The sequence below is a fragment of the Megascapheus bottae genome, chromosome 2 (assembly GCF_031878675.1).
Source record: "Megascapheus bottae isolate mThoBot1 chromosome 2, mThoBot2.hap1, whole genome shotgun sequence".
Lineage (NCBI taxonomy): Eukaryota > Metazoa > Chordata > Mammalia > Rodentia > Geomyidae > Megascapheus > Megascapheus bottae.
In genome coordinates this window covers 68,033,588-68,053,682 of record NC_143510.1, presented here as the reverse complement: position 1 = coordinate 68,053,682, position 20,095 = coordinate 68,033,588, and the positions used below count along the sequence as shown (strand labels likewise).

The 20,095-nt window shown below is 35.4% G+C and overlaps 1 protein-coding gene across 3 annotated transcripts in view; it reads left to right on the top strand.

The window, feature by feature from the left end:
- The window catches only part of Ppp1r12a (protein phosphatase 1 regulatory subunit 12A), a 96,251-nt gene that overhangs the window by 41,524 nt on the left and 34,632 nt on the right, over positions 1–20,095 (top strand). For all 3 annotated transcript variants that reach the window (XM_090328304.1, XM_090328302.1, XM_090328303.1), the window contains exons 2-8: positions 2,035–2,165; positions 6,894–7,012; positions 9,017–9,176; positions 10,111–10,255; positions 12,463–12,537; positions 13,076–13,164; positions 13,500–13,657. In XM_090328304.1, the coding sequence (XP_090184430.1) occupies positions 2,035–2,165; positions 6,894–7,012; positions 9,017–9,176; positions 10,111–10,255; positions 12,463–12,537; positions 13,076–13,164; positions 13,500–13,657 (877 nt within the window). The remainder of the gene's footprint in view (positions 1–2,034; positions 2,166–6,893; positions 7,013–9,016; positions 9,177–10,110; positions 10,256–12,462; positions 12,538–13,075; positions 13,165–13,499; positions 13,658–20,095) is intronic.

Genomic DNA, 20,095 nt, shown 5'->3' with positions numbered 1-20,095 from the left:
AAGGATAGTCTTCAGCCCAGGTAATCCTGTGTATAGGTTATATACTTAGCAGAGATAACTGGTTAGGATTTTGTGGCCTCATTTTACTCAAATTGGATTAAAAAAAAATTGCCCTTTTGGTAAAAGGCGAAAGATTTATACGATCTGAAGAGAAACCAGAGTATCAAATTGCCCTTTTGGATGAACCCTGATAATATATCAGTTGGGAAGCCATAAGGCTTCTTGAGTAGATTTCAACTTAGCATTTTATGCATGGCTTGTAGATTCTTAGGCAAGGGTAATATATAAGGATTTTATCTGCCTAACATTTAATCTGTAACAATAATGAATAGTGCCAAATCTAGCAATCCTCCCAAGAGTAAACAGAATACATCTGGAATTACACCCTTATTTCATTGGATATGTACAAGCTGGTTATATTGTACTCCTAAAAGTACATTTTCAGTAAATAGTTCCATTGTAAGGTTTGCCTCTTGTTTGGGGGTTTCCCTACTCACCTAGCCTCAAATCTAGGGCCAAGTGTATACTAGGCAAATATTTTACCACTGAATCGCATCCTCAGCCTTGAACAGGTTTTGAATTGAAGCATTAAGATTTATATTTAAATAGCCACAGGATAGTGTTAAATATTGTCTGCCTTGCAAGCTCCAAACATTGGTATTTTTAATATTATTAAGTGGATAACATTTATGGTAGACCTTAAAGGATGGGAAAAAGCACTTCCATCTGCTTAGTCTTGTGATATATATAATCCATAGGTGAAAGTGAGTAAAAGTATCCAAACAAAAAGTATAGTCTCTAACTGGTGATTAAATTTTAAGAATAGATATTTATAAATAATTTTCTCCATGTCAAGCTCTGTTGTAGATGTTAGTTATATTGCAAGATACTGGTCAAGATAGATACCATAGATACATAAATAAGATTATCAGGGATACTAGTAGGTTTTTTTCCTGTCAGTCATGGAGTCTGACCTCAGGTCCTGAGGATTGTCTGTGAGCTAGTGGTAAAGATTGCACTGTTACCACTCTGAGCCACAGTGCCACTTAGAGATACTAGTGTTTTTAATGTGATAGAGTAGTAACAATTAGTTTAAAAGGCGAAGTGGCTCAAGACCACCTGCCTTGCAAGTCTTTCAGTTCAACTGCCAGTACAAGAAATATTTGGGAGCTGGGCACTGGTGGCTCACATCTGTAATCTTAGCTACTGAAGCAGCTGAGATCTGAGGATCAAGGTTCAAAGCCAACCCAGTTACAAAAGTCCATGAGACTCTTATCTCCAATTAACCACCATTGCTAACAGTGGTTGGAGCCTAGTGATTATAGGACTTGTAGGAGAACAATGAAGTCTTCATAGAAAACACACACACACACACACACACACACACACACACACACACACACACACACACACACACACACACCCCGAGTTTGAAACCATTGTGCAAAATGTCAGAGACTTCATCTTCAACTAACCAGCATAATATAGGGCTAGAGTCATAGTTCGAGCATAATATAGGGCTCTACCACTAGCTGTGAACAAGAGGCCCCTGAGTTCAGGTCCCAAGATTAGCAGAGGGAATAGGGAAATAGTATACTGTGAGTGTGTATTGGTCAGTACACTAGCTTTGGTTTGTGCTAAGGCACATATAATTTATCATTATTACTTTTGCATCTTCAAATGCAAAGCAGAAAAAGAAGTAACCTCTCAGTGTTATTTTGAAAATAGTCTTATTTACTTTGAAAGGATCTCATACCCATCCTCATTGTTTATTGTTATAAAATGTATTATTAGCATGTAATTATAATATTTTGATTATTTTCATGTTCATGTATTTTTGTTTTTGTAATTGAGAGTTGTCATGTAATACTGTTGTGTATACATCTAAGACTTTGGTTTTACAACATAACAGCTGAAGATTTACAGAAAATGTATATACATTATACAATCTATGAAGTGGAAATTTTATTGTAATGCATTAATTAGACTGTTGATTCAAAGTTTTTACAGTTATGCTTCATGTTTTGTTTTTAGGCTTGCATTGATGACAATGTTGACATGGTCAAGTTTTTGGTGGAAAATGGAGCAAATATTAACCAGCCTGATAATGAAGGCTGGATACCACTACATGCAGCTGCTTCCTGTGGATATCTCGATATTGCAGAGTAAGCCAGTTCTATATTTTGGTTTTGTTTCTTTTGCCAGCTTCTCAGTGCCTCTATTTCCTCATCCATAATATAAAAATGACCACCACTGTATTAATTTGTATTAGTTGTTTCTTTCTAAAAACATATCAACTGTAGTATGTTTCTAAATTCACTTCTATTTTTACTAGTTGTTGGATTGTGAGCTCTGCAAATGTGGGTTATATATGTTCTCAGCCTTATTAATGCTTGTCAGCATTATAAAAAGTTTCAAGATTATATATGTTTCTCTTTATACACTTCAAACTTAGATAAAGTACTATGATTCTGTTTGAGAGGCAGCATATATTTATAGACATTTGGAGACATGATCCAAGGAAAAAGTCTGTTTGTCACTAAAAAAAAATGGGTAAGTTAATTTCTTTTATGTTGAAGTTAATGTGTTGTTTTATGATTATCAATTAAACATTATTTTGTTAATTATGGGGCTTGAACTCAAGGGCTTGGGCACTATCACACTGTCACTGAGACTTTTGTGTTCAAGACTAGTATTCTACCACTTTGAGCCAGAGCATCAATTTGGGTTTTTGAATGATTATTTGAAGATAACAGCCTCTTGGGGACTTTTCTGCCTGGGCTGAGTTTGAACTACATTCCTCAGATCTCAGCTTTGTCAGTAGCTAGGATTATAGGCATGAGCCATCAGCTCCAGGATATTGCCTGGCTATTGATTCCCTATTTTAATCAGCCTCTTGGTTAACCAAGCAAACCAGTTTTGATCACAATTGAACAGATTCTTGGATAAAAGCTTCTTAGGAGCTATAGGTTTCTCCATATTAGAATATGGAGAGAGATGTAGTGTGAAACAATTGTGAAACAGTTGTGTGTTATACATGTGCATAGTGGTACAACCTGTAATCCTAGCAACACAGAAGACAATGGGAAGAGAATCACTAACTGAGGCAAGGCCCTGAAAAAGACAAAGGGCTCTTATCCAGAAAAATAAAGTTAAAAGGCCTGTAGGGATTGCCCAAGTGGTAGATTACAACAGGTCCTTCATTCCAACGCTGTAACACCAAAGGAAAGTTACTATTTGGTCACAGAAATTTAGGAAAATCGAACAATTGAACCTTGAACATTTCTCTTTAAGAGAAAAATTTGTCTTCTTGCTTTGGTTTTTATTTTTACAAATGGCAAACTAGATTCCCAATCTCCTGCTCTCTTGTTTGGGGGTGGACTAAAGTTTAAGTACTCAGTCTTGTTAGTCAGATGCTCTGCTCTACCACTTGAGCCACACCTATGGCCTTGCCCAGTTTAATAGACTCCTTTCTTTCACACGTGTTAGCTTCAGTTTTGTTATGGGTATAATTAATTTTGGAGTAATTATGGAATTATGATTTTAAGATGTTGAAAATAGACCTAGAGAGAAGATAGAGCAGCTGGGAGTTCTTACCTCAAGAATGACACCAGTGTAGTTTCTTCCCCTTGCTTTCGAACCTTCTATACCAATGTGTGATACATTCGGAGCCACAGAAGCGAATATCCTAGAAGTAGCAGTGGTACTGACAAGTTCCAGCTATTAGCTAAATTGTAGGAAGGAAACATTAAAGCAATACGGGAATTTAGAAGATAGCCATTCCAACTTTGACAAAAGAAGTATATCGCAGGGGCCCAGGAGTTTGGCCTAGTGGTGGAGTGCTTGCCTAGCATGCACGAAGACTCTGGTTTGATTCCTTGGTACCCCACATACATAACAAAAAGCCGGAAGTGGTGCTGAGGCTCAAGTGGTAGAGTGCTAGCCTTGAGAAAGTCCAAGGACAGTGCTCAAGTCTGAGCTCCAGCCCAGGACTGGCAAAAAAAAAAAAGAAGAAGTAAACCGCAATGTTACAGTATTAGAATATACTAAATCCACAAGAAAAACACTATTAACAAAAATATTGTTGACAATTAATTGTTCTGATAATACAGTATAAAAGGAATTGATTTAGCCACATATAAGTCTAAAATACTAAAATGAACTCCTCTTGGTCTTGTAATTGCTTGCTTTCCTTTTGCTGCTGGTAGAACTCAGTGTTTTGGATGTGCACACAGAGTGGCGACAAGAACTAGAAGTCTGACAGCATCTGAATCTATTGGAAACCTAGGAAAGGTTTTCTTTCACTCCAGTTTAAGGGAGTGAATTAGAATTAGGCTTAACTGCATTGCAAATTAGACCACAAAATTTGCGCAAAACAGTCATTAGTAATATCTAAATAAAAAGCATCTATGATACCATAAACTTCTATTTTCTCCATAAAATGGCCACAGTGATACTTGATTTTGTGCTCCAGTAGAATTAATCAATTTGCAAGTAATGAGCTGGCACACTATGCTGTGGCTGATACAGTGAGCCACACCCCTACAACTCAAATTCTGCTTAGAATTTTAGAGCTATGCTGTAGTTACTTTCTCTTAGCATCCTTCCTGTTTATATAATTTTGGATTTTCTGTTTGGCTTTGACCCAGTACTTCTTAAAACTGCTTCATATAGCTCACTACTGTAAGCACTATAGCTACTCTAAGGCGATTTATATTTCTCTTTTGCATGATTTCTAGTACCTAAACAAAATAAAAGTACCCATAGTTGTTTGGTCTGGATTTTGCCTAACATAATAATTGCATATTATTGTGAACTGTACCATGGTTTCTTGTTTGATTTATCTTATTTTTCTGCTTCAGACTCATTTATTTGGAGCACTTAACGAAATATTTATGCTTAATTTCATATAACAGTTTTAAAACTATGTAAACAAGAGGAAAAATTGAATACCTAACTGTGTATCAGCTCTCAGAACAACCACACTAAAGATACTGTATAAAATAACCTTGAATTGCCTGGCAATCATGGCTCATACCTATAATCCTAGCTAATCAGGAGGCTGAGATCTGAGGATGACAATTCAAAGCTAACCTGGGCATAAAAGTTCATAAGGCTCTTATCTCTAGTTAGCCACCAAAAAACCAGAGGTGGCTCAAGTGCTAAACTTGACCTGAGGAGTTCAGGGACAGAGTTCAAGCCCCACGACTGACTGACTGACTGTCTGACTGTCCGTCTGTCTGTCTGTCTATCTGTCTGTCTATCTAGCTATCTATCTATCTACGAATGTATGAATGCAAGGTATATATGAAATATATATTTTGTATTGAGTGTTGGTTTCACAACATCTGAGATAATTTTTTGTTCCCAAAATTTTGGATATAATATACTCAATCTATGCTTATTCCTATATGTTACATAATTTTGGCATACTTTACATGTTTACATTTTATGTATCATCTGGTTCTCTTACTAGACTGTAAACTTGAAAAAGAAATCTATATTACTGTGTTCCAGGCATGTAACATCATTAGTATTGGTTAAATTTCTAAACCAGGTAGAAATGTAGATTAAAAATAAACAGTTCATAAAAGGAAATATACAAATATCACAAATATTTTTGACCATATGTATAACTGGGAAAACCATAGAAACAAGATATTTCATAGCAGTCATGTTGAGAAATGTTGTTTCTTTGTTTTGGTCATGGGGCTTGAACTCTGGGCCTGAGCATAGTCCCTGAGCTCTTCAACTCAAGGCTACTGCACTACTTCTGGAGCCTCAGTGCCACTTCCAGTTTTCTAGTGGTAAATTGGAGATAAGAGTCTCACAGACTTTAGTGCCTGGGCCGGCTTTGAACTGCGATTCTCAGATCTCAGTCTCCTGAGTAGCTAGGATTACAGGCATGAGCCACCATGCCTAGTGATGTTGAGAAATTTTTTAAATACAATGAAAATAACAATTTCTGAAAAATAATTTAAAATGTTCACTTGAATATGTCTAGCATAAAGGTGGTATTAAATGAAAATATAATCCAACTATGCTGTGGAATTTTTTTTGCTCTAAGAGTAAAGCAGTGCATTCTGCTTAATTTTGTGACTATAGGTACTTGAAGATTTCTGCTATATTGTTGATATTGGTTATCTCTGAGGATGTGTTATTAGAGTAGAAAGAGACATAAAATAGGAATTCCTTTTGTGTGTTTGAAGTTTCTTCTTTTTATGAGAGTATTTTATATGGCTTTAAAAGATACATGAGTTAAATTGATTAGGGACATAGAGAAATACACCTATTATTTGTATATTGAAGCGAAAAATCAGGGTTAGCAATAGAGCATGATTTAATCTAAAATAGTAAATAATTTAATATTACGGGAACCTAGAGTGTGAAGCAAGAAGAATGAGATTAAATATGAAGGCAAGTCTAGATTATTGAGGAACTTTCATGGGTTTTGTTTGTTTTTGTTGTTGTTGCAGGAGGAAGCTCATCACAATTTTGAGTTTTAAAAGTTAGAATTTGACCGGAGTTGGGTTTTGCATAGTAGAGCTCAGCAGAGTTTCAGGTTTGGTAATATAAATAAAAAAATTATTACAGAGTATCCCATTTTACACAGTGACAAGGATTAATTGCATCTGGATCACTTTGGCAGGTTTGAGGAATCAGTAGCAGTGTTCTTAAAATTGTGTTGTAGCTACATAAATATAAGATACAGTGAAGCTAATTACATTGGAACTCATCGCAATATCAAATTACATAGTTCTATGAGTTAAAATTTTAATTAATGAACATATTATTGGTCTCTGTTACTATTCCATTATAGGAACTTTTCATTATTGATGAATTTGTTTTATTTTAATGATAGAATGTTCTCTTAACTATCTTGTGCCTCACAGGTTTTTGATTGGTCAAGGAGCACACGTAGGGGCTGTCAACAGTGAAGGAGACACACCTTTAGACATTGCAGAGGAGGAGGCAATGGAAGAGCTACTTCAAAATGAAGTTAATCGGCAAGGTAATATAAAAAGCAACCTAAATGAGGGGGGGAAATGTGTACCACTTAGAATATGATACTTTTGTGTGGGGGAAGGGGAGGGTCATGAAACTTGAACTCTGGGACTGGTCACTCACTAACTCTGAGCTCTTCAGCTCAAGGCTACCGCCCTACCCCTGAGCTACAGCCCCACTTCCTATTTTCTAGTGATTAATTGGAGATAAGAGTCTCGGGGTCTTTAGTGCCCAGTGCCTGAACTGGCTTTGAACCTTAATCCTCAGACCGCAGCCTCCTGAGTAGCTAGGATTACAGGCATGAGCCACCACACCCAGCAGAATGATACTTTGACTTTTCATCTAAAAGAATATTGACATTGAAGGATAACCATACTTTAAATGAGAAGCATTCCAGCTTACTGAGCAATATGTGCAGTATGATTCTGTTCGAAAAACATTTTCAGCATTGTATCCTTTTGATACTTGTTAAACTGAAAGAAATACAAGCAGTAGGATCAGTCATAAAATTATATGGGAGTAAGAATTTCAGTTAGCAACAGGGATAGAAGGAGGGGGGGGGGCATGGGATGGATATGACAATGCAAATTTAAGTATAGTAGTCAAGAAGGCCTTCTGATGAGAGACCATTTAACTGAGATCTGAATTTGTAGAGGAAATTTGTCCTGTAGATCTGGGAAAAGAACATTCCAAGCAAAGACAGATAGAATAATAGATAGGTCATACTTTGTGTTGTTTTTATGTAGCCATCAGTTGAAGTGATAGGATACCACTAGGTCATTTAGAAATTCTAGGAAAGTATTTTCTAATATATTTCCTCCCCAAATGCAGAGATTATTGAAGATAGGGTACCCTCTTCATTTTTGCATTCTTTTTTACTTTGATCACCTCAACCTAGCACAGTACTTGGAAATGTCATTGGGTCCGTTAAATGAACATCTATGTAAATTATAAAATGAATTCTGATGCTATGAAGAATGTGCCTTGTTGGGAGAAGAAAAGAAGTTTGTAGATAGAGAGAGGGAGTTTGGGATGGGAGTTTGGCCTAGTGGTAGAGTGTTTGCCTAGCATGCATGAAAACCCAGGTTCAGGTCCTCAATACCACAAACATAGGGGGGAAAAAGCCGGAAGTGGTGTTGTGGCTTAAGTGGTACAGCTCTACCCTTTAGAAAGCCCAAAGACAGTGCCCAGGCCCTGAGTTCAAGCACACATGTGCGCACAAAAGAGAGAGAGAGAGAGAGACCCAAAAATTTAGACAAATAGAGGACCTTCTTATTGAAGTGCTCAATAAACATTTGTAGTACCTCCTCAGTGAGAATTCAGAGAACACGTCAAGCAGGAGATCAAATCTGATTGTTAATAACATATAATTGTCTTTAAAAATAGAACTTTAAGCCAAGCGTGGTGGCTCACACCTGGAATCCTAGCTTTTCAGGAGTTTGAGATCTGAGGATAGTAGTTCAAAGTCAGCCTGGGTACTAAAGTCCATGAGACTCTACAATTAACCACCAGAAAATGGGAAGTGGTGCTGTGGTTCAAGGAATAGGCTGGTAGCCTTGAGCTGAAGAACTCAGGGACAATGCCCAAACCCAGAGTTCCAGTCCTATACTGACAAAACAAGAACATTATTAAAAAAAAGAAAGAAAGAAAGAAAGAAAGAAAGAAAGAAAGAAAGAAAGAAAGAAAGAAAAAATTCCTGGATGCTGTACCTTGGGAAATACTCAAACTTAAAAACAGTAGTAATCAGGAAAAGTAAAAAGAAAACAGAATTTAAATTGTGGAGACGAAAGCTAAAAGATAAGTAGAGAAAACTAATATCTACAGTATTCCCACATTCCTTTTCTTTTTTTTCTTTTTGCCAGTGAGTTGTCAGTGGTTCATTTTCTAGAACTGGTTTTACTTTTGGCTTTCATTTACATGAGCTATTTTGGATAATTTTATTGTTCTGCATAAAAATTAAAAGCATTTTTGATTTAAGGAAAAACTGAAAATAGTTATTTTGTGTTCTCAGGGGTTGATATAGAAGCAGCTCGCAAGGAAGAGGAGCGGATAATGCTTAGAGATGCAAGGCAGTGGTTGAATAGTGGTCATATAAATGATGTCCGACATGCAAAATCTGGAGGTACAGCACTCCATGTGGCAGCTGCCAAAGGATATACTGAAGTATTAAAGTTAGTACTATTTTTTTAGTTATTTTCCTGCTTTATTTTTCTGCATGCCATAATTCTTTGTGTAAAGTAACTGTTAACTGTTTACTTTGTAAAGTAACTGTTTCATGCAGTTAATAAAGGAATTACTGTTTGCAGGAAGAAACAGTATGCTGAATATAATTGAGTTTGTTTTTAAGGTTTGTCTTTCCAGATTTTCAGATTTTTGCTCTTAATTTTCTTCAGTTGAAGTTTATTAACCTCAAGTAAAATTTTTACTACAGGAGTAGTATAACAGTTCTCATAGCATAATATTCGATATTAAGGCATAGCAGTGTAAACTAAGGCTGTATGCTTATCAGGGAATTTCTTTAGAGAAAATACACTCAGTTTCTCTCAGCATATGTTTAATTTTGTATTGTTTCTTTGAGAATTTTTGTGATAAACCACACAAAAGTTCATGAAAGCTTTTATAAACCAGTTTTGGTTTTGTTGCTCATAGGGCTTGAACTTGGGGCCTAGACACTGTCCCTGAGTTCTTTTGTTTCAAGGCTAGCACTCTATCACTTTGAGCCATAGCTCCACTTCTAAGTTTTTTGGTGGTTATTTGGAGACAAGTTTCTCATGGACTTTTCTGCCTGCACCAGTTTTGAATAACAGCCCTCAAATCTAAGCCTCCCAGATGGCTAGGATTATAGGCATAAGCCATCATGAATCAATGTTATGCCAAACCTAAAAGACTTAATGTAATCATTAGGGTTTAATTAAAACTGCTTCTTTTTGTCAGTTACTTAAGAACCTCTTTTTCTGAGTGATTTTTCTGTTGTCCCTAGTTAATTCACTGATTGAGAATTTGATCTCTAAAAGAAATTGTTACAGATTTTAAACTGCTAGAATGCTATTGATTATGCTTTTTAGTTTCTGAATTTTAATGATTATTTCATTGACATTTCTTTAGACTTTTAATACAGGCAGGCTATGATGTTAATATTAAAGATTATGATGGCTGGACACCTCTTCATGCTGCAGCTCACTGGGGTAAAGAAGAAGCATGCCGAATTTTAGTGGACAATCTGTGTGATATGGAGATGGTCAACAAAGTGGTAGGCCTTTAAATATATTAAATATTTTAACTTCAGAATCAAAACCTTATTACTTTAATGTTATAATATATAATTATATTTTTATCAGCTGTATAAAACAGCTCTATTATTAATTGACTATTAATAGTTTTAAGTCTTTTCAGCTTCTAAGCAAGGTAGTTTTAGCCTTGTTCAGTAAAGAAAACATTATATTACCATACAACTAGGGAATGCTGGGTATGTGTAGTGATTCTAGTTTATAAACTAAGAAAATTTTGCATAATCATATGAATGTTTTGACATAACTGAGTTGGAAAACCTATAGAAGCATATTTCTAAATCTCTTTAGCTGATATTCTTATTAACCTGCTTATAGGTACATGAAAAGGTAGTGAGCTGATAATAGTAAAGTATATACAGTTTTATACTAAGTAAATGTTCAAATGCCACCTCTAGTCTATTAGTTTTGCAAATGACAAAGCAGTTTAGTGATGTAACTAGTTAACATTACACAATTAGGGAAAAGGAAGAAGCAAATCAAAGTCATAAAAATGTCAGAAAAATTATTCAACAATTCAAAACATCAAATCTATTGTTAGATTAGACTTTTCTTCTCTACTACCTTTGAAATAATGTGTTATATCACCAAAGTAGCAGTACTCTTGATGGTCTTAATTTTTATCCAAGTTAGTAAATAAATTGCATTTACCAACCATCAAGAGCTCAAAGCAGTATGTTCTAGTAAGCTTAATTATTTGTTGCTTAGAGTAAATATGACATACCTCATGCCTAGGATTTGGCCATAAATAATTGAAGATTGAGGGTAGAAATGCGGATTAATTCCTAGATGCTGACAAACAAGAGATAAGAAGGCCTCTGAGCTTTTTTTTTTTGCCATATGTGTTATGTAAGAAATGTGTAGCCAAGTAAAGCATAAGATATAACGAAAAAATCAAAAGAAATATTTGAGGATAATTCTTTTGGGTGGGGGGGGGAAGGTCGGTCCTGTGGCTTGAACCGTTGGCCTGGGCACTGTCCCTGAGCTTTTCCACTCAAGGCTATCGCTTTACTACTTGAGCCACAGCACCACTTCTGGTTTTCATTTGTGTAATGAAAATCATAATAACCCCTTGGTCTCTCCAACTTCATTAAAAGTTGTCTGTAAAAGCAATTCATTTAGAATAAGTGAGCAAAGAAAAATAATTCTTTTAAATGGTTAGCTTTATTTTCTCAACCCTTACCATTATATTCTCAGTTCTTTCCTGCTTTCTTTGAGTGTTTGTAATCTGTAGTAGTTGCTAATGCAGTAGTGTTCATAATTTTGCAATTTTTGGTGTTCTTTTTTATAGATTGTGGCTAAATAATTCATTAACATATAGCTCCCATTTGACTCCTTTTTTTTTCAGCTCCTGTTTGCAAAGTAGACTGTTTACAAAGTTAATAAAGTGATCCAATGTCTTTTTAAAAAGGAAAATTTATTGGTTATTAAACTAATTCCATTTCATTTAACTGCAGCAGAAATCTTGTACAGTTTGAACTTTTCCAGGGTGTGTGCATATTTCATTCATGAGCATTGGTAAATGAATAAAATAATACTTAAAGGGAATTAGTAATGCCAGGCAACAATGGCTCATTCCTATAATCCTAGCTACTCATGAGACTATAATTGTGATTCCAAGCTAGCTTAGGCAAAAAAGTCTGTGAGACTCTTATTTCTAGTAAAGAAGCAAAAGCCAGAAATGGTGTCATAGCTCAAGTGGTAAAGCACCAGCCTTGAGTGTAAGAGCCAAAAAGATGACGCCCAGGCCCTGAGTTGAAGCCCCAGTTCCAGCACAAAATAATAATAAATAACTTTTTTAAATGAAGTTAATGAATTCTTTCCACATATAGCAACATTTTGAATATGTAATAACATCATCTTGAAAATTTACATTTAATGTATGGCACTGACTGCTAACTTTAAGAATTATACAAAAAATACCGTATAGCAAAATTGAATTAGTATATATAGCTAGTCTAAAGGTGTCTCAAGATTCTGAGCTAGTTACTAAATTTTGTTTACTTCTTGGGTTTTAATGCTGAAGGCTGAAATAGAAGGAAATTTATTAGAATTTTAAAGCTTTTTCTCTTGGGCTATCTAACTTTTTCGCCCATAGTCCATTCAGAATTATTGATAATATTTTATGATTTATTGTCTCTTTAACATTACTACTTTATTTTCTGTACAGGGCCAAACAGCCTTTGATGTAGCAGATGAAGATATTTTAGGATATTTAGAAGAATTGCAAAAGAAACAAAATCTGGTATGTTTGATGACTTCCTTAATCTTGCCTGTGTGGATGAATTTTCTTAATACTGTTGTATTTCAAACAGTTAAAAAGTACCCTTATGGTCTTTTATGCTTTTTCATTTTAAATTATTCCTAGCAATCATACTAAATAACAGTGGAAGACTATAAATGAGTAGTGATGATACTTAGCCTTTAATGTTTGCTATCCTTATTTCAATTTCCCCCTTTCACAAAATTGATATTTCTGTAATACTTATATTCTCATGGACTAGAGTATAATGCTAGCATTAAGCAAAAGGCAGCTCCAGGAATGTCTCAAGCTCCAATTACCCATCCTAATTAGATAGTGGGTCTTTACTTTTTGGAGGGATATAAAAAGTTCAATTTAATTTGGTTTAGAGCTTTCTAATAATATAGTCTTCGTTATTCTTTGCTTAGATTTTATCTTGTCAGGGAAAATTTAAATCATTATTTTTTTTTAGATTAGGGTTGAAAGTATGTTTTATTTATTAATAATATTCTTGTTTTCCTTTGCATGACTTTATATAAAGCTCCATAGTGAAAAACGGGATAAGAAGTCTCCACTGATTGAGTCAACTGCAAATATGGATAATAATCAATCACAGAAGACCTTTAAAAAGTAAGTAAAATAAAGAGTTCGGCCTATTGGTAGAATGCTTGCATAGCATGCACCAAGTCCTGGGTTTGATTCCTTGGTGTACCACATATACAGAAAAATCTGGAAGTGTGCTGTGGATCAAATGATAGAGCACTATACTTGAGCTGAAGAGGTTAAGGGCCGCTCCAGAGTTCAAGCCTCATTACCAACAACAACAACAACAAATTAAAACATGAAAAGCAGATTTTGTTACTGTTGCAAATGAGTTAACAGCTACTATTGTAGATGTGAGGGGAACTGCTTACACCTTTTTTGTGTGTGTTTAAAATGATTTGAATGCTGTTTTCCTTTAACAGTAAAGAGACACTGATTATTGAGCCAGAGAAAAATGCTTCACGTATTGAATCTCTGGAACAAGAAAAGGTTGATGATGAAGAAGAAGGCAAGAAAGATGAATCTAGCTGCTCTAGTGAAGAAGATGAGGAAGATGACTCAGAATCAGAAGCTGAAACAGGTGAAAATTTGAAGGATAAATTAATTTCTGTTGCCTTTTTTTTTTTTTAAAGTAATACAAAGACAGCCCTGGTTTTAAGCTTTTGAGATAGATTTGGTACTATTTGGTTACCATTTAGTGAATACTAGAAACATGTGAATTTAATATTTGATAATCATCTGGAGGCTCTTGTATTCCTCTACTCATTGCTGACCTATATTTTAGTTTTGAAGATGTGGAAGCTTAAGGACTCCCATAGATGGGACATAGATGCACTATGAGTGGCTTCTCAAAAATTCAGGATGTGCCTGCTGCTGCTTTCTGGGGCTCAATCTCAGGAAGGTGGCCCCAGCAGCTTTCTAAATTCTCCTTTAAATAATAATAATTAAAAAAAAAAATCAGGGGCTGGGAGTTTGGCTTTGGCCTAGTGGTAAAGTGCTTGCCTAGCATGCATAAAGATCAGGGTTTGATTCCTCAGTACCACATACATAGAAAAAAGCATAATAATAATCAGTAGTAGCTGAGTCATATATTTTCCTGTGAGAATGTTGAGAAATGTGTGTAGAAATACATATATAGATATAGATAGATAGACAGTATAATAAATATCCCTATTCTGCCTATTACGATTTCAAACTTAATAGTTGCTAGTGTTTTTATGTTATTTACCATAAATTATCTTTTACCAAAATTTAACAGAATCTTTTCTTCCTTTAAAAACATCTTCACTATTAGTTTTCTCTGTAATCTAGCCTTTACTTGTAATATACAGCTATTCTGATTCTGTGTTTAATTCCATACTCTAGGTGTTGGGTGTCTGCTTCTTTTCATTAAAAATTTTTATTTTTAGGTTCACCTATAAATGTGTTTCACTATGATTTATTCCTGTCATGGTTACTTAATAGTTCATCAAGTATACATTTCCCTTCTAACTCTTTTTGCTTGACTTACTTCTAGTCTAATACACATTTTAAAAATACAGAGTGGCCTGCACAACAATCCTATATATATCTCCTACATAGCTGAAATAACAGGCATGCACCACCACACCCAGCTTACTAGTTGAAGTAGGGTCTCGCTAAATCTCTTTCCCAGCTGGCTCTGAACAGCAAACTACCCTGTAGATACCCACTCATGAATAGTTAGGATTACAAGCATGAGCCACTTGTCTTTTATGTTTATATGCAAGAGATTCTCTAATGTACTTAGAAATTGAATAATTTAATCACAAATAGATGCATACACTTTCAGTTTTCATAGATACTACCAAATGGTTTTACAAACGTTACTATAACAGTTTATATTTTTATCCTTTTTACTACTAAGGTTATAGCTTATTTGCTTTTCTTCTTGGTTGTATGTTCTTACAGATTTTGATTGTATGTTCTTACAACTTTTTGTTAACAAGTTGCTTTTATTGAATAACATTTTCTTAATTTGTATCAGTTAATAGCTCAAAATTCTGAATTAAGTGAAATGGTAATATGTTTTGAATTTATAAGCTGTCATTTCAGCAACTTTTATCAGGAAAAATACTCTATTAATATTTTTTTGATCACTGAGAAACTTATCATAAGGAAAAATTTGGAGGCCATTAGTAAACACAAATGTGTTTTGTTTCTTACATTTTCTAAATTATTCCCATTCCAACAATTCTTTTCTGTAAAACACAGAGACTGAAATAACTGGTAGCTAGATTCTAGTTACTTGGGGATTTAAATTTTACTTAATCACTTTCATATTATTTGGTTGCATGATCCTGTTTTAACCTTTAGGATGATCTTTTTTTTTTTTTCATTTTATTTTTTATTATCAAGGTTACAGTTACATTCGCCAGATAGTAGATACATTACTTCTCACACATTGATACCCCTTCTTAGGGTTTGTTTTTTGGGGTTTTTTTTGTAATGTATAGAGGAGTCACAGTTACATTCACCAGACAGAGGGTACATCACTTGACACCCTCTCTCATGTTTTTGTCCCCATTTCCTGCCCTCACCCCCTCCCAATCATCTTATTTTCCACCCTTCCCTTTCCTGTTTCACATAAACAAAGGTATATGCAATATGCCAGGCAACAAAGTTACAGTAACAATATAAGATTAAATAAAGGACAACAAAGGAGAAAAGAAATAACATAGTACATTAAGAACAACAATCACTCAAAGCTCTTGTTTCCATATCTTAGAGACCCTTTCATTTAGTCTCATCCTATATGACCTTATTTATCTGTGTTTTTAGCTTTTATACTCTGCTAGAAGAGTCCTAGATGTGAACTAATTATTACAAATGAGGGAAACCATTGAGCCTATGTTCCTTTGGGTCTGGCTTACTTAACTTAATATTATTTTTTTCCAAGTCTCCATTTCCTTCCAAATGGGGCAATGCCATTCTTTCTGATGGCAACATAGAATTCCATTGTGTGTAAGCACCACATCTTCTCAATCCAATCATTTATTGAGGAGCATCTAGGTTGGTTCCATATCTTTGGTATGGTAAATAGTACTGCAATGAACATTGTTGTGCTAGTGTCTTTAGTATGTCCTTCCTTCTGGACATTTGGGTATATGCCAAGAAGTGGAATTGCTGGGTCATAGGGGAGCTCTATGTTTAGTCTTTTGAGGAATTGCCATATTACTTTCCATAGTGATTGAATGAGTTTACACTCCCCCCAACAGTGGAGTAGCGATGGGATGATCTTGTAATGGAAATTGGAAACTAGAAAGATAGCTAGGCATTCAATGTTAAAGTATTTTTGTATAGACCTATAGCCACCTAATTTTTGACAAGAGAGCCAAAAAAATAGAATGGAAGAAAGACAGCCTCTTCAACAAGTTGTGCTGGCAGAACTGGTTAAGCACCCGCAGAAAACTAAAGTTGGATCCTTCTTTGTCACCCTGCACTAGAATTAACTCCAAATGGATCAAAGACCTCGAGGTAAAAGCTGACACACTAAAAACTTTACAAGAAGGAATAGGAGATACACTAGGCCTCCTTGGCACAGGTCGAAACTTTAATAAGGACCAAGAATCACAGCAAATAAGAGAAAGGCTGGATAAGTGGGACTGCATTAAACTGCAGAGCTTTTGTATGGCAAAGGGCATGGCTAGTAACTTAATTAGGAAGCCTACAGAGTGTGAGAAGATCTTCACCAACCAAACAACGGCCAAAGGCCTCATATTGAAAATATATCAACAGCTCAAGAAATTGAATCACTCTAAAACTAATCTCCAAAGTAACAACCATCCCATTAAAAAATGGGCCAAAGACTTCAAGAGAGTCTTCTCTGAAGAAGAAACAAAAATGGCCTATAGACACATGAAGAAATGCTCAACATCTCTGGTCATAAAAGAAATGCAAATCAAAACAACTTTGATATTCCACCTCACTCCAGTTAGAATGGCCAGGATCAGGAAAACAAATAACAACAGATGCTGGAGGGAATGTGGCCAGGAGGGATCACTACTACACTGTTGGTGGGAGTGCAAACTCGTTCAACCACTATGGAAAGCAGTATGGCAGTGCCTCAAAAGGCTAAACATAGAGCTCCCCTATGACCCAGCAATTCCACTACTTGGCATTTACCCAACCATCCAGAAACTAAATCCACTACCACAACAATGTTCATTGCAGCATTATTCACCATAGCAAAAATATGGAACCAACCTAGGTGTCCCTCAGTTGATGAGTGGATCAACAAGTTGTGGTATTTGTACACAATGGAATTCTATGCTGCTGTCAGAAAAAACAACATCGCCCCATTTGTTAGGAAATGGAAAGTCTTAGAAAAAATCATATTAAGTGAAGTAAGCCAGACTCAAAGGAACTTAGGCTCAGTGGTTTCCCTCATTTGTCAAAATCAGTAGAAACCTTGGACTCTTTTAGCAGAGATCTGCAATAGAGCAAAACCTTGATACATAAGGCCATATAGTATGAAGCTAATTGAAAAGACCTCCAGGATATTGAAACAAAAGCCATATAATGAATGATTGTTGTCCGTAATGTACTATGTTGTCTCTCATCTCCTTTGCTGTCCCTTGGTTATCTCATATTGTTACAGTATCTCACTTTGTTATCTGATACATTGGATTTATTTGTATTTGGTTATTTGAAATTGGATAGGGAAGGGGGGAAAACCAAGACGGGGGGGCGGGGGGTAATGGGGACCAAGACATGTGAAAAAGGGTATCAATATATGTGAATTAATGCACCTTCTATCTGGCAAATATCATGTAACCCTTTTATTAATTACAATAAAAAAAATAACCCTAAGCCTCATCCTAATCCTAACCTAACCCTGACCCTAACCCTCAACCTCTCACTAACCCTAACTCTAACCCTCACCCTAATCCTAAAAAACTAACCCTAATACCCTAATACTAACCCTAAGTCTAACCTTAACATATAAAAAAAATAAAAATATTTTTGTATAACATACTAATTAAGACATTTATAATTGTAAAAGCAAGTTATATGCAAATCAGCGTGTATAATGTTTAGGAATGAGAACTAATCTGTTCATGCAAGTAAATATACATATGACAGATTTATTTAATCTGAAATTTCTTTTTTTAATCATATTTTTATTGTATTTAATAAAAGGGTAACATGATATTGCCAGATAGAAGGTGCATTAATTCACATACATTGATACCCTTCCACATGTCTTGGTCCCATTACCCTCCCCCTCACCCCCCTCTTGGTTTTCCACCCCTTCCCTGTCCAATTTCAAGTAACTAAATACAAATGTATCCAAAATATCAGTTAATCTGAAATTTCTTATCTGTAAAATCAAGAGAATTACTTTCAGGTGCCTGTGGCCCACCTGTATAATCCTAGCTGCTTAGGAGGCTGAAATCTGAGGATGTTGGTTCAAAGATAGCCCAAGCAAGAATGTCTGTGAGGTTCTTTTCTCCAGTTGACTACCAAAAAGCTGGAAGTAGGGGTGTGGTTCAAATAGTAGAGCACTAGTCTTGAGCACAAAAGCTGATAACTTCCAGAACTTGACTTCAAGTCCCTTGACCAGCAAAGTAAAAAAAAACAAAAAAACAAAATAAGATAACTGCTTCCTCTGGGTACTATGAACTAATCTATCACATTGTAGAGTTAGATCATATAATAATAGTGTAAAATTGAAGTATTTAAATATGATCAACATACATATTTACCTAATGTCATTTCTATTTGTGCCATTTCCGTACATAATACAACAATATGAAATGATATTGTTGGTACTGACACACTTTTTTTTTGGCTGGTCCTGGGGCTTAAACACCGGGCCAGGGCACTATCCCTAAACCTCTTTGTTTTCAAGGCTAGCACTCTACCACTTGGGCCACAGTACCACTTTGGGCCTTTTCTGAGTAGTTTTTTGGAGATAAGAGTCTCATAGACTTTCCTGGCTGTAGTGGCTCTAAACCATGATCCTCAGATCTGTAATCTCAACTTCTACACAGGTAGAGATCAGGAGAATTGGTTCAGGGGCTGGTCTGGGCAAGAATTAGTAAGATCCCATCTCAACAATAAGCCAGGAATGATAGTGCACATTTGTAACTCCATGTACTTGAGATGTCAACCTTACTTAGAAGAATCACAGCCTAAGATGGGCCCTGAGCAAAAACACAAGACCTTCCTTACATGGAAAAAAACAGAAAGGATGGATCAAGTGGTAAAACATCTGCCTAGCACATACAAGGTACTCAGTTCAAACTTAGTACTACCCAAACCAATCAAAAGTATTGTTTATCATTAGGAACTATAGACAGCTATTGTAATTTTTAATTTACATTGCTTTTGTGCATTCAGTTTGAATCTTAAAACTCTTGGGTTTTGAGTTTTTATTTCATTTTTCCTGAGTTTAGTTTTGACAGTATGGATATTTGAATATCAAGTTTTGTATTTGCTAGCAAGGTCTGTGTCACTTGAGCCTTTTTGATTTAGTTATCTTTGAGTCTTTCATGTTTCTACACTAGGCTTTCAAACCTACCTGTACATCAAAGCTAGCGCTCTGCCACTTTAGCTGTAGACCATTTCTGGCTTTTCTCTGTATATGTTGGTACCAAGGAATCGAGCCTAGGGCTTCATGCATGCTAGGTGAGCATTCTACTAACAGGCCATATTGCCAGCCCAGTTTGTTTAGATAGGAATTTTTCCTCAAGCTGGTCTCAATTTTTTCCTTTGCAGTTACTGGGATTATAGCTAAGTGGGTATGAGCCACTGTATCGAGCCTATTTCCTTCATTTTAAAAGTTCAGAAGTTGGTTTTTGTTTGTATCTTTTATTCTCAGAAGCTTTGTTGTGTTTATTGTTAAATGTTTACTTCAGCATACAGATAGACACATTTGTAGAAACTCACTGAAACTATTTTGTAAGAAATTTACTATGTAAAGAGTTAGGAAAAGATAGTCATTGAAGCCAAATTCAAATAAAATGTTGACTCATGTTTTTTGTTCATTTTTAAT